The sequence below is a fragment of the Vitis vinifera genome, chromosome 6, assembly GCF_030704535.1.
Source record: "Vitis vinifera cultivar Pinot Noir 40024 chromosome 6, ASM3070453v1".
NCBI lineage: Eukaryota > Viridiplantae > Streptophyta > Magnoliopsida > Vitales > Vitaceae > Vitis > Vitis vinifera.
Window position 1 is genome coordinate 19788988 of NC_081810.1, and position 24221 is coordinate 19813208.

At 32.3% G+C, this 24221-nt stretch overlaps 1 protein-coding gene across 5 annotated transcripts; it reads right to left on the reverse strand.

Annotated features, from left to right (window-relative positions):
* On the reverse strand, positions 1-18505 carry LOC100244765 (pentatricopeptide repeat-containing protein At5g01110). Of its 5 annotated transcripts, none has more exons than XM_010653209.3 (4): positions 16045-18505; positions 15195-15242; positions 7226-7376; positions 1-384 (listed from the first exon to the last, which is right to left on the reverse strand). In XM_010653209.3, the coding sequence occupies exon 1, from the start codon at positions 18347-18349 to the stop codon at positions 16109-16111; it is 2241 nt and encodes a 746-aa protein (XP_010651511.1). In that variant the 5' UTR covers positions 18350-18505; the 3' UTR covers positions 1-384; positions 7226-7376; positions 15195-15242; positions 16045-16108. The 5 variants fall into 5 exon arrangements, with proteins under 5 accessions (XP_010651511.1, XP_019076365.1, XP_019076364.1 ...); XM_019220820.2 differs by having other exon boundaries at positions 314-384; positions 15195-15232; XM_019220819.2 differs by having other exon boundaries at positions 314-384; positions 15099-15232.
* Between the last annotated feature and the right edge of the window lie 5716 nt (positions 18506-24221).

The following is a 24221-nucleotide window of genomic DNA, read 5'->3' on the forward strand; positions in this document are numbered from 1 at the left end:
TGACAAAGGACATTTTTGTTATGATAATCCAAATGGAAGCAACCCATCTCTATCTAATCTCAGCTTTCCGTGTTATTATGTTTTTTTTTTTTCCCTTTCATTTTTCTTTTGTTTCAGTTAATCAGATACATACAACCAAACAATTCCTCATGTTTTTCACATGGAACATTGCACTAAACCAATCAAAATAATTCTCATGAATTGGTCAAGCTAAACTATTTATGGCAAAGAAGAAAGCACTTGGCCTATCAGAGAATTGAATAACGAACAATGTCTAAATCAGCTTCACAGATCATAACAGTTATGGTTAGACCTTTCAACGATGCAATATCAAAATCCATGCTTGATGCCAGTTCTCCGCACGGATTTAAAATTCCACAATGCCTGCAGATGACAAAAATCATATTCAGACAAGATCAAGTTAAACTGGGTGGGGAAAAATTCACTTGAAAAAACTAAATTCACCAAAGAACTCCATAAATTTGCAGACAAAATAAATACTTAAATACATTTTCCAACTTTTGGGCAGTGCAATATACTTAAACATTTTCACCTTACATACTAATTCAGGTTCTACACAATATTTAAATTATAAATTTGAAAAGGCATGATCCTTACAGCAAGATGGTCCATCGAAGGAAAGAGACAACTCATCTACCTGCTCAGATATGTTAGAATTTTTGTGATATATTTATATGTTAGATGTATTAAAACTCAAGTGGTCCCTAATCTTTCAAAATTATGTCCATGTCTGCATGGAGCATCTATTGACAATTCCATAATTCTTATTATTCAACCAAAATAAAGTTAAGCCGTAAAATAGGATAAAGCCAAATAAAGAACCATTTTGCTTGACCAACCAAAACAAAGTAATTCGTTGGAAAATACGGTATCATAGAGATGCAAGCAAGAAATATAGAACAAGATAGAGTATCATTGTCAAATGAGTTGTGTGCATCATAGCTGATATCTAATGAAAAATTCTAGCAACAGCATCACAGGATTGTAATCACTTGTGCTCACATGAATCATATCCGTACATAAGAATCATAAATAGTTTTGTTTTTGTGATTGTATCTCTTGAAATAGATTACTTTCATTTTGAAGAGAGAATCAAAGTACAAACATGAAAAGAAATTATGCATTACAGAATCACAGGTTTGTGACCCTAGGATGATGCATGCACCAACTATTACAAAACTTAAAAATAAAACCAATCAATCTATTGTTTGAGCAACTTTGGATATAAAATATTGCCTTAAGCCTGTCATATATTAAGACATAAGATTTATGCTTCAATTCTGTAATAAATAAAGTCCCTTGGATGTAGCTTAGCGGTAGTGCCCTCTGGCAATGAACCAGATGTTTTGAATTTGAGGCTCAATATCACCCCGGGTATGCTTTGCCAGCAATTGGGATTGTTGACTGAGAGAAAGGAGTGTCTTATCCCTCAAGGAATGCGTACGAACTTTTACAAAATCAACAAAATGACTAAACTGCCCTTTACCAAATAACTACTAATAACTCTTTAAAACTCCCCCTCAAGCTGAGACATATATACTACTAAGACCCAACTTGGAACATATAATACAAAAAAGATTTCTCCCGAAAGTTTCAGCAAACACATCACCGAACTGATCGTCAGACTTGGATGTAAGGAGTTATCACTTTCTTACTCATCATAATTTCTCTAATAAAATGATGGTCCACTTTAATATGCTTGATTCTTTCATGAAACATCGGTTACTGGCAATAAGCTTTTCAAGATAAACTCTAAGCTCTTGTAATAGGTTCTGAATCCACATTAGCTTACACATTGTATGTGCCACATAGCCTTGTATTCTCACTAGATCTAGCTATTACATTCTCTTTTTTATTCCTCTAATAACTAGATTACTATAAAAAAAAAAGGCACAATACTCACTAGGAGACCTCTTGTCAGTTGAGGATCCTGCCTAGTCTGCATCCAAAAAACTCACAACATCAAGGCTAGAGTTGGACCTTCTGTAGAGTACTCCCATACCTATAGTACCTTTGAGATACCTCAGGATTCTGCACACTACTTCCCAATGAATCTTCTAGGGTGCTTCCATGAACTGACTCATTGTACTGATCGGAAAAGTAATATTACATCTGGCGACTGTCAAACAAATAGCTTGCCCACTAGACTCCGATATCTGCTTTTATTTGAAAACACAAGGCTATCATCTCCATTAAGATTCACATTTTGCTCCATAGGAGTGTCAACTGGCTTTTCTCCTAACATGTCAATTTCATTAAGCAATTCCAATACATACTTCCTTTTAGACAAAACAATCTCACCTCTACCATGTGGAACTTCAAGGCCCAAAAAGTAATGTAATAACCTAAGATCCTTTGTCCGAGAGGTATTTTTAAAGTAATCTTTCACTTCTTTAATACCTGCAACATCACTACTAGAAACAATAATATCACCTACATATACAATGAGTACTACTACACAAGTTTCCCTTTTGAGAACAAATACTGAGTGGTCAAAATTACATCTTTTAAAAACCAAATGATAGAAGAATAGTACTCAATTTATCAAACTAAGCTTGAGGAGATTGCTTTAATCCATAAATAGCCTTATTTAGTTTGCAAACTCTTAACTCCTAACTCCTCTTGAGTAACAAACCTAGGTAATTGCTCCATATAGACTTTCTCACTCAAATCACCATATAAAAATGCATTCTTCACATCTAACTGATGTAGACTCCACCGAACTTAATAGCTGAGGAAATTGGAATTGTTGAATATAATGAATGTATAGTGTACAATCTTTCCTTTTTAATATAGGTCACATGTATGGTAGTTAGGACTCCTAGCCTTGTATATATATATTTTCTTAATTGTAAGTAGACACAATGAATGAGAATCAAGGTTTTCTGCTCTCTCTCTCTCTTAACATGGTATCAGAGCCAAGGGAGAAAACCTAATTCTTTCCGGTTTCCCCGTGTCATCAATTCCGGGAAACCTTCCTGTGACCGTGTTTCATTCCGGTTACCTTCCCCAAACCCCAAAGCTTTCCGGTCGGTCGAATCGTCGTCAGAAAACGCTTTCCGGTCGGTCGAATCATCGTTAGAAAACATTCACCGCCGGCGACTTTTCCGGCGACGTCTTTTTCCCACACCGCAAGGAGCGCCTGGAGGAGATCTCCAATTTTTCCCAAAGCACCGGAGCCAGAAAACCACCCACGCGCCGGCCACGCGCGTTTTTCTGGCCGGCAACTGCATCTCACGCGCCGGCGCGTGAGCTACTTTCCGGCGACGCGCTTCCTCCTCCAACCTCGCCTGACGCCAACTAGCCACCCTTCATACTTGTTTCTGCCATCCGAGCCCTGCACGTGCCTCTTTTGGGGTTCTTTTGCCTCCGCCGGCCCTTCGAACAGTTTTTCCAGCGTCCTCCAGCTATTTTTTCTCAACCCCAATCCCTGCACGTGCCTTGGGAAGTGTTCTTCTGCCTTTCTGAATAGCAATGGGTAAATCATCAGGAGAAGGCAGAGTTGGGATCCTCTGTTTCTCTTCCAAAGAGCACCCATGAAGCTCTTTCCCATCCAGGCTGGCAACAGGCAATGGTGGATGAAATGGATGCTCTGCACTCTAATGGCACTTGGGATCTTGTTGTTTTACCCTCTGGTAAATCTACAGTTGGCTATCGTTGGGTCTATGCAGTTAAGGTTGGTCCTGATGGTCAGGTTGATCGCCTTAAGGCCTGCTTAGTTGCTAAAGGCTATACTCAGGTTTATGGTTCTGATTATGGTGACACATTCTCCCCTGTTGCCAAGATTGCTTCTGTCCGCTTGCTTCTCTCCATGACTGCTATGTGTTCTTGGCCTCTTTATCAGTTGGATATTAAAAATGCTTTCCTTCATGGTGATCTTGCTGAGAAAGTTTATATGGAGCAACCTCCTGGTTTTGTTGCTCAGGGGGAGTCTGGTTTAGTGTGCAGGTTACGCCGTTCTCTATATGGCTTGAAACAATCTCCTCGAGCATGGTTTGGCCATTTTAGTTCTGTTATTCAAGAGTTTGGCATGCTTCGCAGTACAGCAGACCATTCAGTTTTTTATCATCATAACTCCTTGGGGCAGTGTATTTATCTGGTTGTTTATGTGGACGACATCGTCATTACAGGCAGTGATCAGGATGGTATTCAGAAACTAAAGCAACATCTTTTTACCCACTTTCAAACCAAAGACTTGGGGAAACTCAAGTATTTCTTGGGAATTGAGATAGCTCAATCCAGTTCCGGTGTGGTCCTTTCCCAAAGGAAGTATGCTTTAGACATCCTGGAAGAAACTGGTATGTTAGATTGTAAACCGATAGACACACCTATGGATCTGAATGTCAAACTTGTACCAGGACAGGGGGAGCCTTTAGGAGACCCTGGGAGATATCGACGGCTCGTAGGTAAATTGAACTATCTCACCATTACTCGTCCAGACATTTCTTTTCCTGTAAGTGTTGTTAGTCAATTCCTACAATCACCATGTGATAGCCATTGGGATGCCGTAATCCGCTTTCTTCGATATATCAAAAGTACACCAGGCCAAGGTGTGTTGTACGAGAACAGAGGTCATACTCAGGTTGTTGATTACACAGATGCAGATTAGGTTGGCTCACCCACAGATAGACGTTCCACTTCAAGGTACTGTGTTTTTATTGGAGGTAATCTAATATCTTGGAAGAGTAAGAAACAAGATGTAGTGGCCAGATCATAGTGCTGAAGCTGAGTATCGAGCTATGGCTTTGGCAACATGTAAACTCATATGGTTGAGACATCTTCTTCGAGAGTTGAGATTTGGAAAGGATGAACAGATGAAACTCATATGTGATAACCAGGCCGCATTACATATTGCATCCAATCCAGTCTTTCATGAAAGGACCAAATATATTGAAGTTGACTGTCACTTCATTAGAGAGAAGATCGCATCAGGATGTGTTGCTACAAGTTTTGTTAATTCAAATGATCAATTAGCAAACATCTTCACTAAATCTCTCAAAGGTCCTAGGATTAAATACATTTGTAACAAGCTTGGTGCATATGACGTATATGCTCCAGCTTGAGGGGGAGTGTTGAATATAATGAATGTATAGTGTACAATCTTTCCTTTTTAATATAGGTCACATGTATGGTAGTTAGGACTCCTAGCCTTGTATATATATATTTTCTTAATTGTAAGTAGACACAATGAATGAGAATCAAGGTTTTCTTCTCTCTCTCTCTTAACAGGAATACACACTGAATTAAGATGAGCAACAAGAGAGAAAGTCTCAAAATTTTCTACCCTATAAGTTTGAGTATAGCCTTTAGCAACTAAGTCTTCAATCGTTTTATAGTCTCATATGGATGATACTTAATGGTAAAAACCCAACAACAACCTAAAACATCCTTTCCTCGAGGCAAATCAACGAGTGCTCATGTACCTCTATTTAGGAGAGCATGCATCTCTTATTCCATGGCCTTCTTTTATGCAATATGATTTAGAACTTCTTGATAAGACTTAGGGGTGAAAATAGAGGCCAAAATACTAAAAAGTGAGGGAAATGTTATCAAAAGATACATAATGAGTAAGAGGATAGTGAGTACAATTGAGTTTACCTTCCCTGCATGCAATACGGAGGTTCAACTCATCGGGAATTGAGGCAACGAAAATTGGTTATGGTATTCCTTCATCCACTAATGAGTCCAAAGGAGGTAGAGATTGAGTTTGATCTACTTCATTGTCTTTGGCTAATCTTTTTCGCTAATACACTTGTAATGGTTTGTCAATCTTAGATAGAGAAGTATCAATAACAACGGGAAGAGGAACAGACTTAGACTTAAATAAGTCATTGTCTAAGAGGGTGTTTAGTAAATCAACTTAATAACTTAATATGGCTTAATAACTTAATTTTAAGTCATTACGTAGATTAAGCATGTTTAGTAAAATAACTTAAAGTATTTACTCTTAATCTTAGATCTTTTTTACCTCATTTGCCTCTATTAGTGAGAATATATTTTAAAATTATGATTCCACATCCATAACTCATTTTTTATAATAAATATTTTATCATTATCTCGTATCAATATAATACTTTAAATATTAATGTTTTATACATAAATTTATTACTTAAAATTAATAAAAATAATATGAGTTAAAATCAATGAAAGTAAAGATCAGTTAAAATTACTGAAGGGTAAATATGTTAGTTTAATGATTTAAAATATATTTGAAGTAAACTTTACTAAACAACCTTAATACTTAAAGTAAAAAATATGTAATAAATTTTAAGTTAACAACTTAAAAACAATTTACCTTAAAGTTAACTTAAGTCATTAAATAATAAATATTAAGTTTTACCAAACAATCACTAACTGTAAACCATGGTCAAGAAAATAAATAGTTTTAAAGAATGTTATATCAATACTAATAAAGTATTTACGAGACATGGGATCAAAACATTTATATTGTTCCTAAGTTTTAGCATATCCCAAAAATACACATTTGAAGGATTAAGGATCAAGCTTGTCTTTATGTGGAGAAAAATTATGAACAAAGCAAACACATCCAAAAAGTCTAGGAAGGAGAGAAAATAAGGGATGATAAGAAAATAACATAGAATATAAAGTCTTTTGATGCAACATAGAGAAGGGTAACCAATTTATCAAATAACATATAGTCATAATAGCAACCCCCCAATAAGATTTTGAGACTCATATGAAACATAATAGAACAAGCAACATCCAATAAGTGACGATTTTTCCTTTCAACAACTCCATTTTGTTGCTTGTACAAACACACAAAAATTGGTGGGCAACTCCATTTTCAATACCAAAAAAGGAAAAAAAAATGATCATTATATTCAAGGGCATTATTAGATTGAAGAATATCAATCAAAATACCAAATTGATCTTTATTTCTTTATAAAAATTTAAAAACATGAAGTACTTCAAACCTTTTTTAAGTAAAATAATCAAGTGACTCAAGAACAATTATCAATAAAACTAATAAAGCATCTAAACCCTTGAACATTAGGGATGTGACACAAAACCCTAACATTTGAATGAATTAAAAGTAAAATGACTTGGACTCCTGTTATTAATCCTCGATAGAAAATATAACCTATGATGTTTGCCAAGTTCACACAACTCACACTTAGGCTTATTCAACAACTTTAGAGACAATCCTAAGGAATGTAGCCACTCAAAAGAAGCATGACCCAACCTGTAATGCCATTGGAGAGGAGTAACAGGTGAAGAGAAAACAATAACATTTGACATCTTTCTATATGAGAATGGAATATAGATTGAATATTGAGATAATAAAGCCCATCTAACTCGAGTCCTTCACCAACCATCCTCTTTGTGTGGAGATCCTGAAAAACACAACGAGAAGGAAAAAGATAAGGGCATAGTTAAATTGTTTAGTAAGCTAACTAACAGATAATAAATTAATAGGAAATTTAGGTACATATAGAACAAAATTAAGTTTAAAAGGAGACAATGGAATGGAATGGACCATCCCTTGACCAAGGACAGAAGAAGAAGATCCATTGGCAAGAAAGACAAGGATATATTAGAAGCCTTATTTAAGTGAGAAAATTAAATTGACTCTCCAATCATGTAACAAGAAGCGCCAAAATCTATAACCCAAGGAGAGGAAGACTAGTTAAGAGTAAGAAGTGCATGTGTATACGAATGTGCTCTTATAGCAATGGGAGCACTGATGTTTGATCATAAGGACATCTTTGGTTGTTTGATCTAGTGGTTTCCTTTAGGTAGTTAGTCTAGTTGTTTCATTTAGGTGTTTTGCATGTGTGGTTTTGTGTTTGAACCGAATCCTCTTCAGGGTATTGAATTTTATTTTATTTTTATAAGTAAATAAAGATAATATATTAAAAGCCAACGTGATGCAATAAAAGAGATAATATATTAAAAGCCAACGTGATGCAAGAAGTATACAATAGAGGCCAACAGGCAAGCAAGAGAGAAAAGAAATGCAAAAACCAACCATCCCACAACAAACAAACCACCACACCCTAAAAACCATTAAAGAAGTGAAAACACCCCTGATCACTTCACTACAACCCAGAAGCACAACTGCAGAAAGAATAAGCATCCTCACAACAAGAGAGATCAAACCCCATTACTCTTTCCTCTTCCCTTGACAGAGAGAGGAAAGCTATTGTAATTAACTAAGCATTACAATTTACGAATTTCCCTCTCAGCACGGGATGGCGAGTACGTTATACTCTTTCTGCCTGAGATCTTTACTCCATGCCTTTTTTCTAGCTTCCATTTTCCTTAGGAGGGAGGTAATTTCCTTCTTGAATCCCGCCATTAGCATCCCTAAAAAGCTACTGAACTTGGCAAACTTACAAGGAAGGCTTTCGGAAAATACCACCTCCTCCATCGAATCGCTATTAGCCTTCAAGACCCTAAAATCCTCCACATACTCAGCCCTAACCACCAAATCCCTCCCCAAAGGAGCCTTTTTTGCACTTCCCGTTAGGTCCAACAACCTTCCATCTTAGAACAACAACCTTAGAGGTTCAGAACCCGAACATAAGGAGGGCTCAACCAATAACAAGTAGTTATGTTGCCATAGATGGGCGAACCAACTAAAGAGTGAAAAGGGGAAGAAGGGAATGATGAAGGCCTTCCTTCGAAACTAGTAGTTTCTTCCATTAAGGCTTTGTCGACTCTCGAAACCTACACCTCCAGACCTTGAGTTGTCGCTTTTAGAAGGGGATCAAAGAACTCCAAAGGGTTAGCAAGACCCTCACCTCTAAATTAACTCAGAACCCACTTGGGACTTCTTACCCACACTCCCCAAAGGGGTGGAAGACAAATCGTTAGGCCAGCCCACTAGTAAGCTTAAAAAACACGACCCATCAAGGCAACCTCTAGAAGAGCCAAATCCACCTGCAATGTGTAGGCCCAAGAAGACACTAGGGCCCCCTTCGCTTACTACTCTTTTTGGATGCTAGGGACCCGCCAGCCAACTAGGGGGCCCAAGAAGCCCACTCACAAGGCTTTTGACCTTGTTTGAAACGTGCACAGAAAGGCCAAGCTCAGCACCCGACACCTGCAGCACATCTCCAACAAGTTTCCTTCCTCCCCGCTCCACACTCTACGTCGCACGTGCACTTCCCTCCCTTTCACCCCTGACTTCAACAAAATTGCAACTCCCCTTGGAAACCACCTCGACAACCATGGCAATACCTCCACCATAAATAGATGGCAAAAACGACTTCTTCATCCATCACAAACAACTACTCGGGGTCTTTCTCCTACTATATTTAACTCGTAATCTAGCCCATTTCAGAAGACACCTCTCCTTTATATCCAAGTCCACTACAAAGAACCCTTTACAGGCATCACCCAATCTCTTGAATAAAGCTTTTCTCCACAGATGCACTGGTAGTCCCAATACCCTCACCCACGCTTCATTGACGCTAGCATCGCCCTTGAAACAACCATCCTCTAGCCTCCACCACTCCAACTACCTTTTTCTTCCCTCAACCAAAATAGGCCCTAAAAGCAAGACCCTTTCAACTTCAAACAATACTTTATACTCGAATAAAATAAGTGATTCTCCTAACAAACACAGATTTTAACTCCTCTTTCAACCCCCAAACATGTCGAGCCTAAGAATACTATGATTTTAAAACCAACAAACAACTCGAAGAAGCATCCCATCTCCCTACTAGACACTTCTTGAGAGACCCTAAGTTGCTCAAAACCTCTTTTGTCTCACTCTCAATCCACACTACCTCGCCTACCTCCCCCTTACCTCTGTTCAACACCTTTGCAAAAGAAGCCAAGTTTAAAAGAATGTCTCCTTCATTTTTTTCTTTTTCCTCTCGAAACCTGATAAACTCCTTCGAAGCCTTCAAAGGCCTTGTCTCAGGAGCAGTTCTGATACTCCTAAGCTTGGATGTTCCACCCCCCAGGAACTCTTTGCCCTCTAGAAAAACCAAGGAGAATTTTTCTCCTCTGCACTCAAAGCTAAGCAAAGCAGGAATCTTCCAACATTATTGTTACGCAACTCCACACCCTTCTAAAAGATCCAAAAAACTTCTCATTACAACAATCTTCCACCCCCTTTCAGAAGCCCAACAAGACCCCTCTTTCCGAACCTGATCCAAGAGGAAAACCCTTGGCCCTTTTCCACAATCTTGTCTACCTCCTTACCTTTTACTGTCTCCGGCAAGATTTCAAAGGTTTTCGACTCAACTCCAAACCAACAAGAAACTCCAAGAGTACCCAAACCAACATTTTCCTCCATTGCTTAGATGTAACAATCTTACCAAATCCAGCAATCTTCCTCCATTACTGTTTTTCTCCGAACCAGCAATGTTACCAAGAAGATGATAGAGCTTTGTTCCTCTTCATGGTGTTGATGCAATTACCTCTTGGTTGCTTGTGGAAATAACCTTTCAATTGGAATTGTTTTCTTTTTTATTAATCAATATCATAGTTAGAAAGGCTTGAACCATTCATTTTTGCAGGTCCTAAAGCTCTATTAACACCCCAAGGTAGGTGCTCCCTAAGCCAAAAAGAAAAAGAAGCTTAACTACAGCTTGGAGGAGCTCTTGGTGACAATTGGCGCCACATTGGCACCACCTACTAGTTGTTGCCATCTAACTATTGCATGAGGATGTTCTAGGTAGAAATTGTCACCACATTGGTGCCAACCTTGTGGTGCCACCATTTGGACACATTGGGACGTTCTTGGTAGACATTGGTGCCACAATAGCGCCAACCCTATGGTGTCGCCACTTTCGGTGCACTTTGAGATTTTGGGCTTCTTCTAAGGCCTAACCCCACGCTTCTTCTTAGGCCCACTACCATGCTTTACAAAGATGCCCAATCTTCACTTTTAAATGAGGCTTATTGTCATAGACTGTTTGTTTGGTATCCATGACCGTAGCGGACGTGCTGATCAAGATTAGTATGTTAACTGGTTTGAGCTTAATGTAATGGGAATCGCTTTAGAAAAATGATGTGTATGTGATGTTGGATGCTTCTTCAAAGTTCAGGCAGGTTGACCCGATTAAGTTTGGAGCGCTTGTTGCTTGTCAAGGACTTGACAATGAAGAGGAGCTTGGTCATCTCCTACACAAACTAGTTGGGAGCTAGAGCCATTCCCCTTATGAGTCCATGGCAAGACGAAACCAGTCAACATAGTGGCATTGAAATACATGGCATACTGGCTGAGCCCCTTTGATTCTTGCCCATAGGGTCGCCGCATGGGTCATGCCACTATGTTGGAACTCTAAGCCCATGACACTATGCTCTCATTTACAGAAGAGCCAAGATTTAAATTTGAAAGAGGTCCATGTTTTTAATTTAAAAAGAACCCTTCTTCCAATTCAAGTGAGGCTCACCCTCTCTCACTATAAAATCCACTGCACATCCTATTCACATTCACTTCAACCGTTCCAACCTTTTTCTCTTTCTACAAACACATTCATCCATTTTCTTTCCAAGTTGCCAAGTAAGGTAAGTTCATTTTTTTTTCTTCTAAGATCTTGTTAGTTTTTTATTATTTATGCATCCTATCGTGTTTTTGAACTATTTTTATGTGTATTAGGAGCATTGTGAACTCAACCCTTGCCTCATTTAGAGGTAATGCTTGTCATGTCCATCACATGTTTGATCAATTGCCTACATGAATTTGTTTTCTTTAATGGTTTCTATCCTCCTTGCACATTGCATCTTTGAGAGTAATAAAGTGTTGAGGATATGTTTCACTCATCACCATACTCATTTAGAAGTGAAGCGATGTTTGCCCAACAAGTTTTTGATAAAATGCCCACATGTATTAACTTCTCTTCTTTAGCTTTCCTTTCATTACATATTGCATCCTTGATGGAATGTGGATTATTGGATATGTTTTGCACACACTATCCCACTTCTTTGAAGGTGAAATTTTCTTTGCATCCTATGTATTTGATAATATGCCTCCAAGAATTTTCTTTCAACCTTTGTTTTGCTTTTCTTCATTAGTGAAGTTCTTTATTTGTTTTCTTCATATTACTATCTTATTTATGCTTTTCTCTCATTCTTTATTCTATCATCTTAACTTTTTTCTTCCTTCTTTTATTTTCAGCAATGGCACTCAAGTTGAGCATGTTTAGGGGTAAAAGATGGTCCTTCGGCATTAATTGATTTCATTGATTGGGTAGGGTCCCAATGAGGGAGAGGTTGTTTTTTGTACATCTTAAGTCGCTATTTTAGCGTCTTTTTCGTAATACATTACTCTCACTTATCAAAAAAAAAATGTTTAGGGGTAAGAGAAGGGATGGGGAGACATCTGCATCGGCATCAAAGCGGACCCAAGCTGCAAGCTCTTCTTAACCTCGCCCCCAATATGATACAGTTAATGTCGAGTTTGCCTAAAGAGAGTTCAATCATCAACTCACATCATCATCAAGTAATTTCAAACCATAGAGATAATTATTTGGGTGGTAAATGTAATGCATTTTCAAATGTTGAAATTCAATGGAAAAAAATTCTCTCCAAATTAGTATTTGATATTCACTTTCAAACACATTTGTTATTAGCCCACATTATATTGTGGACTAATAACAATAATTTATCTTATTTTATTAAAAAAACTAATTTAATTTGTACATTATTTGTTTTATTATTTCTTAAAGTTTCATTCAAGATTTTCATGTTTTGAGGTCAATTTTTGTGATTTCTTTCATTTTTACCGATATTGATATTAATGTCAATATTTTCATCAATATTTCCATAAAATCAAACCACTGACATTTTCATCGATATTGACACTTTCATCCTTCGTTATAACAAAACATTATAAGCTAAATATATAGACTTATAAGAAGTAGAAAGTTATAATTGCTAAAAAAATGATCTCATTATGTGGATAATTTGTATGCTAACAAAAATTAAAAGATTAGAGTATTTAGATTTTGAGATAGTTGATCAAAGTAGAATTAAAAAAAAAATTGCAAAAAAAAGAAAGATAAGTGTAATTTCACAATAAAATTTTATAGGTATAAAAAGAATTCTTGACATTTTAGAACATTTCCAAAACAATAAAATTAAAAATATTGTGAGCAAGTTAGATTATATAAAAACTTAAAAACTAAAACAATGCAATACACAACTAAGAAACCTTCTACATAAAAAGGAACTTAGAGTCTAAAACATAATAAGCTTAAAGAAATAAAAATAGCAATACAATGTTTGATAGAAGTTGATAAAATAAAGTTTGTACAAGACAACCTATTAATGCAAACAAAAGAATAGAAAAAAGAAAATTATTGGTATGATTAATAAATCTATACATCACATAGAAACCTTAAAAAGGTTAAAGAAAGAGAATATGACGCTATATGATTTAGTACACTTAGTCCATCTTACTGGACCAAATTAAATAAAACACTAGGATAATTCAACTTTTGATTCAAAAACGAAGTAATACAAAACAAAAATCTTGACAAAGAAATCACAAAATTAAATTATCAAAATTCCTTGTAGAAAAACTGCAGTAAGAAGTAAAGAGAAAATACATCTTTTTTAAATGCAAAGAATGACCTTTTCCTCATCCTAATCCATAATTTTTTTTAATAAGCATCTTAATCCATCAATAAAGTTCATAATTAATTAAATTGTAATCTCCTTAAAATCATTTTCCCAAAACTAAAGGTGATAATTTGCACAAAACATTTGTTAGAAGATGACGTTCAACATATATAGAATAAGGATAAAATAGAGTAAAAGCTATAAATCTATATTAAGAAAACAGATTTTCAAATCTTGTTAACATAAGTAAAAAATATGCATGCAATCCCAAACTACTTATATATGATGATAAATAGAATAATCATGACTAAGCACAGATTGCATCTATCAAAATCAACTTAGATACAAAGGGATCCATATTAAGTCGTATTTCAAATTTTACTATGAAAAGCAAAAAAATTAGTAAGCATATTCAAATATGTATTAATATCATAGGTAATGAAATGAATGATAATTCAAAATTCAGCTTAATGAATTAATAAAATGCTTTAATACAAAACATGTAGAGATGATTGAGGCAAAACATAAAGATGAGAACTTCCTGACTTAAATTTGCATGTAAATAAAACAAAAGAAAGCAATATATATAGTAACAGTAAAGGAAGATCTATCATAAGTTTTAGTAATTCTAAGCCTATAGATTAGAAAATAAAAAAGTAGAAAAGCTAGCCATAGTATTTGAAGAATAGTCATTACAAGTATGGTAAAAAATATACAGCAAGTTAGAAGACAACATAATATTAGATTCTCGATTCAATAATGAAGACTTAGACACTCAATAGGATAAAAGAATGTCTAGAAGAACTCCAAATGATAGTGATAGGAGAAGGAGATAATGAAGACAATAAATGCATTATTAAAAATTGGTCTAGAAAAGTTTATAGACAAAGATGAAATAAATTTAATTAAGAAATAAATACTCAGCATTTGTAATAAGAACTATTAAATCTTATCCCATTCTTTAAAGTTGCAACAATTATCTATATTTATATATTTCATTCATTTTTCTATATGTTGATAACCAATTTTCCTAAAAGTTTAAGTTGTTAGGATTTAGGCCCATAATGTACATCGTGCATGCTCTCTAACACTCTCCCTTATACCAGTATATATATATTTTTTTTTTCCTATTTCAAAGTAGTGTAGAAGTTGAGTTTCGGGTTGTTGTTCATGAAATTTGTAAACTCATTTGGTTGAAAAGGATATTAGAAGAATTGAAGGTACCTTATGAGAAACCTAAGAAATTATACAACGACAATAAATCAACAATTAGCATAGCCCACAATCCAATTGAACATGATAGAACTAGGCATGTTGAAATAGATTGTCATTTCATTAAGGAAAAACTTGAGGGAGATCCGGTTTGTACGTCATATATTCCTACAGAAAAATAACTAGCAAATGTTCTAACTAAGAGCCTTTAGAAGCAGTTGTTTGAAGTTCTAGTAAGCAAGCAAATAAAAAATTTGAATAAGATTAAGATAGCATAAATACTACAAACAATATAATCTAAAAAAGGTAAAACAAAGCCATACCTCTAAGGATTATGAAAAGAAAAAAAATGCCAAAATTCTAGTTCCTTTATATTCAATTCTTGAGCTGAACATAGATCATAGGGTTTACACACTTACAATTGCAGCATGCATGGTGAGTATAATTTAAATCCCATCTGCAAAATTCTGTAGCACATTTGTTAATTTACAAACTCCAGTACCACAAAAAATTACAAGAATAAAGATTACCTAGAAGAGAAGCCCTGCATTTACAAGTTTTCACCTCAACTATAATAATAAAGATTACCTAGAAGAAAAGTCCTATGCTTCATCACCTGCACTTAAAGAACAAGGGATGTCCTATAATACCCAGATCCCTTAACTTCACCCTGGGCACGCATGTCTACACAACATGACACACTATGGGTGCAAGTATGGGAGCTTTATTGGATGCTTTTGCTTTGGTTCAAATTTGGCTATTTGAATTTGAATAACTAATTTTTTTTTCAACTTCCTTAGTAGATAATTATATTAAAAAAAAAAAAAAAAAAGAAGCTTGACAAAAGTGAACTTTTGTAAAAATATTTAAGAATAAAAGAGAAAATATAGGGATAAAAGAGAAAAGTTCTATCATTAGATATGTATGTTCTTTATTGATATTTAATTAAATTTCATTTCTCCTTTTCCTTCCTTTTATTATGTTGTATGCAAGTGTTTATACTCATTATTGAGATCTATTTTAGCCAAACCCAATGTTTTAAAATTTACAAGTGTAAGAGATCAGACACCTAAACAGATACCTATACTCGACACCGGCACCCAAATCCATGCAACATAGCATGTCCCATTTCTATAATGTTAAGTTGTTCAAAGTTCAAACACTTATGGGGAAAAAAAAAAATCAAATAAACAAAAGAGTATAAGATTTCAATGGTGGAGCTCGTTGTGCTAAAATTAAAATTTAGACCATAAAGATGGAATATTTTACCTCAAGTATGTGGCATGCTGAGCAATGAACTTAGAATGTCAAGATGGCTGCAATAATGGAGCAATCAGAATTTATCATCTGGCACAAAGCCCCTTTGCAGCATCTCATCATGAACTCGAAATGCCTCCTTCAAGTTGTTCTGTGTGACATGTCCATTTATTAATGATGTGTATGTGGATCTATCGGGATTTACACCTCTTTCGATCATCTTCAACATTATCAGTTCAGCTTCTTGCATTCTACCTTGTCTGGAAAACCCATTCAAAATGACATTGTATGTAATGACATCAGGTAACAGCCCACTGTTTTCCATTTTATTAACCAAGGCAAAAGCTCTGTCCATGTTCTCTTCTTTTATAAATCCATTAATAAGAGTGTTATATGTAATGCCATCAGGAACAATTCCTTTCAAAAGCATATTGCTCAAGAATTCATCTGCCTTTACTGCATTCCCTGCCCGACAATATCCTTTTACAATAGTGTTACAAGTGATGATGGTAGCCTCAAAACCTTTTTCCACCATCTCATCCCACAACCTGAATGCCTCAGATACACAGCCCATATTGCAGTACCCATTAATTAAAATACCATATGAAATATGATTAGGGTAGATCCTCCTAGAAATCATATCATTCCATAGTTCATTAACCTTTTCCATCTCACTGCCCTTGCAAAACCCATCAATCAAAGTGTTATATGTTACAACATCTGGTTTTAGATTCCTTTGAATCATCATCTCAAACAAGGTTACTGCTTTATTCATATTCCCATCCTTACTGTAGCCATTAATAAGTGTTGTGAAAGTGTAAAAATCAGGAAAGACACCTCTTTCAGTCATCTCAGTAAAAAGCTCATCTGCCTCAGATAGCATTTTCTCTTTGCACAATCCATTCAAAATAGTATTGTATGTCACTACGTCTAAAACGCAACCCTGCTCGAGCATTTCATCACGAACCTTTAAAGCCTCTGACATAACCCCATTTCTACAGAATCCACCAATAAGAATAGTGTAAATCACATTATCTGGTGCCAAGCCAGCATTCTTCATATCTCTGAAGTACTTTAACGCCTGATCAAGACAACCATTCTTTGACAACAACCCAATAAGGGCACTAAAACTAACCAAATCAGGAACTACTCCTTGACTCGGCATTTCGTCAAAAATCCTTTCAGCATCCATCATATTATCATTTCTACAACACTCAACAAGTAAAATGTTATAAGTAGCAGTATCAGGACTCATTCCGATCTTCAACATCTCATCCAAAACTCCCTTTGCCCTCAAATATTTTCCCGTCTTACATAAACCATTTATAATAGCATTATAAGTGAAGACACAAGGTTTCAAACCCTTACCCGACATTGAGTCCATTAACTCAAAAGCCTCTTCTAGAAGCCCTTGGCGACAATACGCATTAATTAGTGTATTATAAGTCACAACATCCGGAAAAACTCCTTTCTCTTCCATATCTGATAAAAATGACTTAGTATTTTCAATTTTTTGATTTTTACATAATGCGTTAATCATAATATTTAGAGTATAAACATTCACTTGTACCCCACTTCTAACAACTTCCTGATAAATTTCCCATGCCAAGTCAACCCACCCAACCTTAACCAGCCCTCCTAGAAGACTATTACAAGCATTAATCGAAACACACAACCCTTTACTTTTCAAAACCCGAAAAGCTTCGCACCCTTCTCTCAACTTCCTAGCTTGCACGTAAGTCCGGACCAACAAATCGAAAACAAGGGGATTCGAACCGCAATTGCCATAAGTCAAAACCAACGATTCAACAATCTCAACCCTTGAAACACCACTCTTTCTCACCATCCTAAGAATCACAGCCTGCGCGTCCGGCAGCCTCCTACTGCGGACCAAAATGTGAATCATTGCACTGAAAGACTGCAGGGAATGCTTAAAATTTGGACAATTCGATGTAATTGAATCAATAAACCTCTGACCCAATTGCAAATTTTCACGGCATTTGTATAGGACATCGACAACAACCACCGAGTCCAAGCGAAACAGCAAATTACGCAGAGAATTGAGCTTACCTTGCTTGAGATTCAAGAGAACCTTTTCCGTTAAAAACGAATCTGACAGAGACGTTGATTGATTTGGGTCTTCGACCGAAGAGGGGTTTAGTGTGGTGGAAGTTTCTAGGGTTTGGAGTGCTGGAATTCCATAGCTAGAATTAGGGTTAGGTGCAGACGAGAGGAGGGTTTTAGTGTGGAGAGACGAGGTTTTACGGGTTAAGGTTCTGAGAGTTGATTTTTGAAAAAATGACCGTTGGGTTGACATTTGAGAAGATGACCGTCGCAGGTTGGTGTGGAATGGGGGATGCTTTGTAGGGTATGTGAAACTGGTTTAAAGACGACTCGTTTTTCACTGTTGTTTCCAGCTTCCACTGCCCGATTCACAGGCTCTCAGCAATGATTCCGATTCCCGTAGTAAAGGAATAGTCTTTTTTTTTTCACCCTTTGTTTTTTCCTCTCCTTTTTTTTTTTTTTTTTCATATTTATAAAACATCGAAAAGACCTCGATTTTGTAAAACTAACGAGCTTCTATTTTTTTAAATAAAAGAGTCACTTTTTTTTTCTTTTTTTTTTCACATAAATACCTTTTAATATTTTAATTATTTAAATTACATCTTACAATAATTTTATAAAGAATTTTTAATATTTAAAAAATAAATAATTTTAAATATTATAAATAATATAAACATTTCCTATAATCACATCTGTGTTTTAAAATAAAAAGTTATTTTTATATATATTTATATATATATATATATATATGATATTTTTGTCTAAAATAAATATATTTAGGATGAAAAAAATAAAAGGTTAAAATGAAATTAATTTTTTCCCTTTTAATCAATTATTCCTTATTGTCAGCGTCTATCTTCTTTTTGTTATTTTTCTCTCATATTACTTTTTCCATATCTGATGACATTTCTTTTAATATATTCAAATGTTCTCTAATAAACCTCCTTAATTCCAGTTTTTTTTACTCTCATATCTCTTAGTATATATTGATTTTAGGGAGAATTATCTTTTGGGGGTAGATGGGCCCCCAAATTAACAAAAGGTCCATATAACTCTTCAAATTGAGTTGAAGGATATGAAATAGTAACGGACAAATATACCCTTTAAGAACATATATAAAATATTTTATAAAATTAAGTTAAATAATATTTTTTTTCAAAAATACTAAATTAAATAAAAGTAGTTTTCAAAAATATTAAATTAAATAATATTTTTTCATAAATATTAAATTAATTTTTTTGAAAACTACTTTTATTTAATTTAGTATTTTTGAAAAAAAATATTAAATTAAATATTTTTTTAAAATATTAAATTAAATAAATTTATTTTAAAAAAATATTAAATTAAATAAATTTATTTTAAAAAAATATTAAATTAAATAAATTTATTTTAAAAAAATATTAAATTACATAAAAGTATTTTTTAAAAATATTAAATTAAATCAAAAATATTAAATTAAATAAAAGTATTTTTCAAAAATATTAATTTTTTTTCTCAAAATCAACAAAGGGCATTTTTAGAAATATTGAAGGATGATATCCTTCAACTCAATTTCCATACTTTCATTGGGTCTTGGGCTCAATTTGAAGAGTTACATGAACCTTTTGTTAATTTGGGGGCCCATCTACCCCTAAAACATAATTCTCCCTTGATTTTAACCATTTTTTGTTCACATTAAAATAATAATATATAATAAATAGTTAATAATAATAAATTAAATAAAACCATAAATATATAATGAACAAAAATAAAAATATTATTTAACAAATAATATACTTCATGATTTTAAATATTAATTTTAATATGAAAATTTTAAAATAAATATAAAAATAATATAAATAATAAAATAGTATTGACTACTATTTTATGTTGTCTATAACATTAAGCCTCATACATAGTGATTCTGACCAAGAAAAACTAAAGAAGAGTCATTATAACTTTTATAGTATTTCGAGTATCGTCCTTACTGATTAACTTATAGAATTTGTCAAACTAGGTCTAAAATATTACTTTAATCAAATTCTTTAAATTGAAAATATTTGAAAATCTATTTGAATAAAAAATAAGCTTGCTAAATAAATTTAAATTTAAAATGAAATAGTATATATATATAAGTGTTCAATAATGAGATTTCCATAATCTAACTTTAGGTTTAAGCCTTTAAGTGAAATAAGAGTATTTATTTACATAAATCCGATGATATTCAAAAGGTCAGCTAAACAAGATGAACCTAAATAACTTTAGGGTTGCATTTGTCTTCTTAGTGTAACATTTCATTTTATTTTGAATTATCTATTAGATGAATGGAATTGAGATGTTGGTTTAAGTCTATGATTTGTAGGTATTTATCACTTCATATGGATTTACCTTAAAAAATGTAACAATTGTTAAATCTTAAATAACTATAAACCAAGGATTACTAAAAAAAACCCTAATATTAGAAGTATGTCTTTAATCAATCATTCATTCCATTATTGAGTTCAATTTCTCGTTGTTTTCTTACAAGCCTTAACCCTAAGTTTTCATATTTTACACCTTAAGAAAACTTTTTAGCCTCTTATGGACGTGTTTTCACAAGCATAATCCATTAAAGAAAAAAAAAAAGCATTCTTAAAAATTAAATAAATAAAAAATAATAAATTAATTAATAATAATGGAAAGGAGAACAAACCAATGTCTTGACCATGTCTTCTTTTATCCAACCTAAAAAAAATCCAAATCTCCCCTAAAAACCTTAGAATTGAGTTTTTATAGTTTCCACTGAAAACCCTAACGCGTGACATGTTTTTATTGGCCACTTATTTTACAAATAATTATATAAATTTGATTAAAAATAATAAAAATCATGATTTTTAGTCATATATGGCCCACTTAAGGCAGATAGAGTACTCAAGATGTAATTTCGAAATAGAGGAAACGAAACATCAAAACGCTAGTGTGTGATTTCGAATTCATAAGTTGAATTTCTCGAAATCATTTCAAAATGACCCTTCAACTTTACACCGTTGTTTTCAAATTATCATAACTTCTTTGTTTCAAATTTATGCACTATTTAAAACATTAGACTGTTGATTTCCCAAGGTTCAAAAGGATATATAACTTGTCTAAATTTGACCTCTAGAAGTACCCTAGTTTTTACCTTAACGTTAGAGTATGTGTTGTTGTCATATTCTGAGTTTTAAATTTCCATGTGAACTTTATTGCATTTGCTTCAAACCTTCTTTATTATGATTGTTTGCTCTCTATCTCATTCCATGACATCCATTGTTAGTATTTCATGCCTATGAGTTGCTCATCATGCCCTTTATTGGATTCTTCATGGTTCATAAGTCTTTGAGTATCTCAGTTATGCATGTTTAACTTCTTCTACTTTATTGGATGATAATGACTTTTACACTTATCATTTTTTTTCATCCCTTAAACCTAGAATAAAATAAAATTCAGAACTATAACCAAAGCCTTAAGATCAATTTGATTTAAGTTGAATGACTTAAGTTTTTTATATCACATAAATTATATTATATATGTGCTATTAGAGCACATATTTTGGTTTCAATCAAGTATTACAAAAATATTTTTACTTTTACATGTAATAAGATTTACAAAAAAAAATAAAATTATTTGACAGTAATATAGAAAATCTTATACCATAAACCTCTAAATGATAAAATACAATTTTTAAATTTAAACCTTAAACTATCAAATGTATTATTATAATTAATATTTAAAATCATCAAATATACTATTTGTGAGATAATATTTTCATTTTAGTTCATTGTATATATATGTTTTTTATTTCATTTGTTATTATTATCTATTTATTATATAATTATTTTAACTTTAATGTGTCCAATAATGATTAAAACTAATAAATATGGAGAGATGATAGAGTAAAAAAAAAAATGAAATTAAAGAGGTTTTACAAGAAAATACATGAATGAGGACATAACAAAAGAGCGTCAACCAAAAAGACAGGATATAAGAAAACCATAAATTGAAAAAAACATTATTATTTTTATTGAAGGTTTTTTTTTTTTTTTTAAAAAAAAAGTTTTATTGATCATTTAAAAGGATATATAGTGAATATTAGTAAGATGACAAAGTCATTTTAGGGGAAAAAAAAAGTCTACAAACACTTCGGTTTTATATATTGTATATATGGATTAAAATAGAATTTAATAATTAAAATAAATAATATGTTATTTAAATTACCAATAAATATTGTGTTTGTATTTAAAAATACAAAAAAAGCTATATCTTTTTGTATAAGGTTTTCTAATTTTGTACAAAAGTTATTACTATTTGGTATTTTTGAAAATACAAAATAAGAAATATATCATAAATAAAATTGCATTTTATAAAGGTAATTATTATTCTTAGCTTTAATAAGAAATATATTATAAATGAGATGGTTTTAAGAATAAGAACAAGAATCATAAATATGATATCAATCAATTGATAATATTTGTAAATATATCATATTATGTAGTATATATGATAGATAATATATTGTAATATATATAAATTTATTATTTATTTTTATTTGTTTTTTTTATATTTTTATAATTAATTTAGTGGGTGTTTGGTAAACAAATTTAATAATTTAAATTGACTTAATAACTTAATTTAAGTTATTAAATAAATTAAATATGTTTGGTAAAATAATTTAATAACGTAATTTAAAGTCAAAAACAATTTTAAGTAATAGGTAAAAATAATTAACTTATTTTTAAGTTTATATATTTATTTTATTTTTTTACTTTTATTTACTATAGTTACCTTTACATTTCTTTTGTTACTTTAGGACCTTTATTGCTTACTTGATCTCCTTTAACCTAGTTATAATTTATGAAGATAAATATGTCAATTTTATAAATTAAAATAAGTTTTAAATTAATTTTATCAAACAACATTAATATTTAAAGTAAAAAATTAAGTATAAATTTTAAGTTAACAACTTAAGTATAATTTAACTTAAAATCAGCTTAAATTATTAAGTAGTAAGTTTTATAAAACACCTAATTAATTACTACATATTTTAAACAAAATCAATTGAATATATATTTAAGAAAAGACACGAATACGTATGACACTAAACATAAAAAAATTGAACTTAAAAAGGAATATATATTCAAAATTAAACATGAAGAGAAATTTCACTAGATTTGTTACTTAACTTATCTTTCTTTTTTTCCTCTGTATGTAGCACCCAATCCCCCTAGCCCTTCTATTGATCTTATCTTATGCATCGTTTTACCTTTTTAAAACGCCTAATGTGAATTGACATATGTAATTTAAATTTAAAAATAAAAGGAATAATTCTAAAAATTAATCTTAATTAGGAAAATAATTTTAAATAATAAAAATTAAATTTGAAGTCTCTTTGTTTTCATTTTTTTACCATACATTTTCGTAAAAAATTTTGTGAATATAATTTAATTTTTTCATTTATTTAGAGTAAAAGGACAAATATTATCTAAATTAAAATTTTATTACATAAATTCATCATAATAAAAAACTCAATTTTTTAGAATAATTTTTTCATTTTTTATAAATTTTTTTTGCAATACCATTGATATTATTGGTATCAAGAAGTGTCAAGACTCTATTTAGCCCTCGACCTGTGACTCCTTTTTGTCGAAAATTAGAGTGTTTGAGATATTTTGTCTAGGTGACATTACCATGACAAAAAATGATGTTTTAAAATTTTAATTTTATTCAAACAATTTTCTATAAAAATCGGATTTTACTTTCCTTTCTCTTACTGTCTGGTGTGTTGCAATAAAATTTGTTTTATTGCAAAATAAGATAATGGAATTTAGGTTACTAGTGGAAGAGTGAAAAAATATAAGAAAAATCATGAGTTAACTATTTTTGAAAATAGTTATTTGATTTTTATAGAATAAAAGTCTATTTGAAAATTTAAAATATTATTTTAAATTATTTTTTTTAATAATTAAAAATAAAATATTATATATAAAAATTATCTGTAAGAAATATTTCAAAATACAAGAAAAAAAAATTCAAAGTTTTCAAATATATTTTTATTTTAGAAAATATCATGAGACTATTCTCATATATTATTTTTTGACAACTATTATTAAAAAATGTTCTTAAACATACCC

What these genes read in the sequence shown, in the direction of transcription:
- LOC100244765 (XM_010653209.3), bottom strand. Translation starts at nt 18,349, where the DNA reads ATGTCAACCCAACGGTCATTTTTTCAAAAATCAACTCTCAGAACCTTA.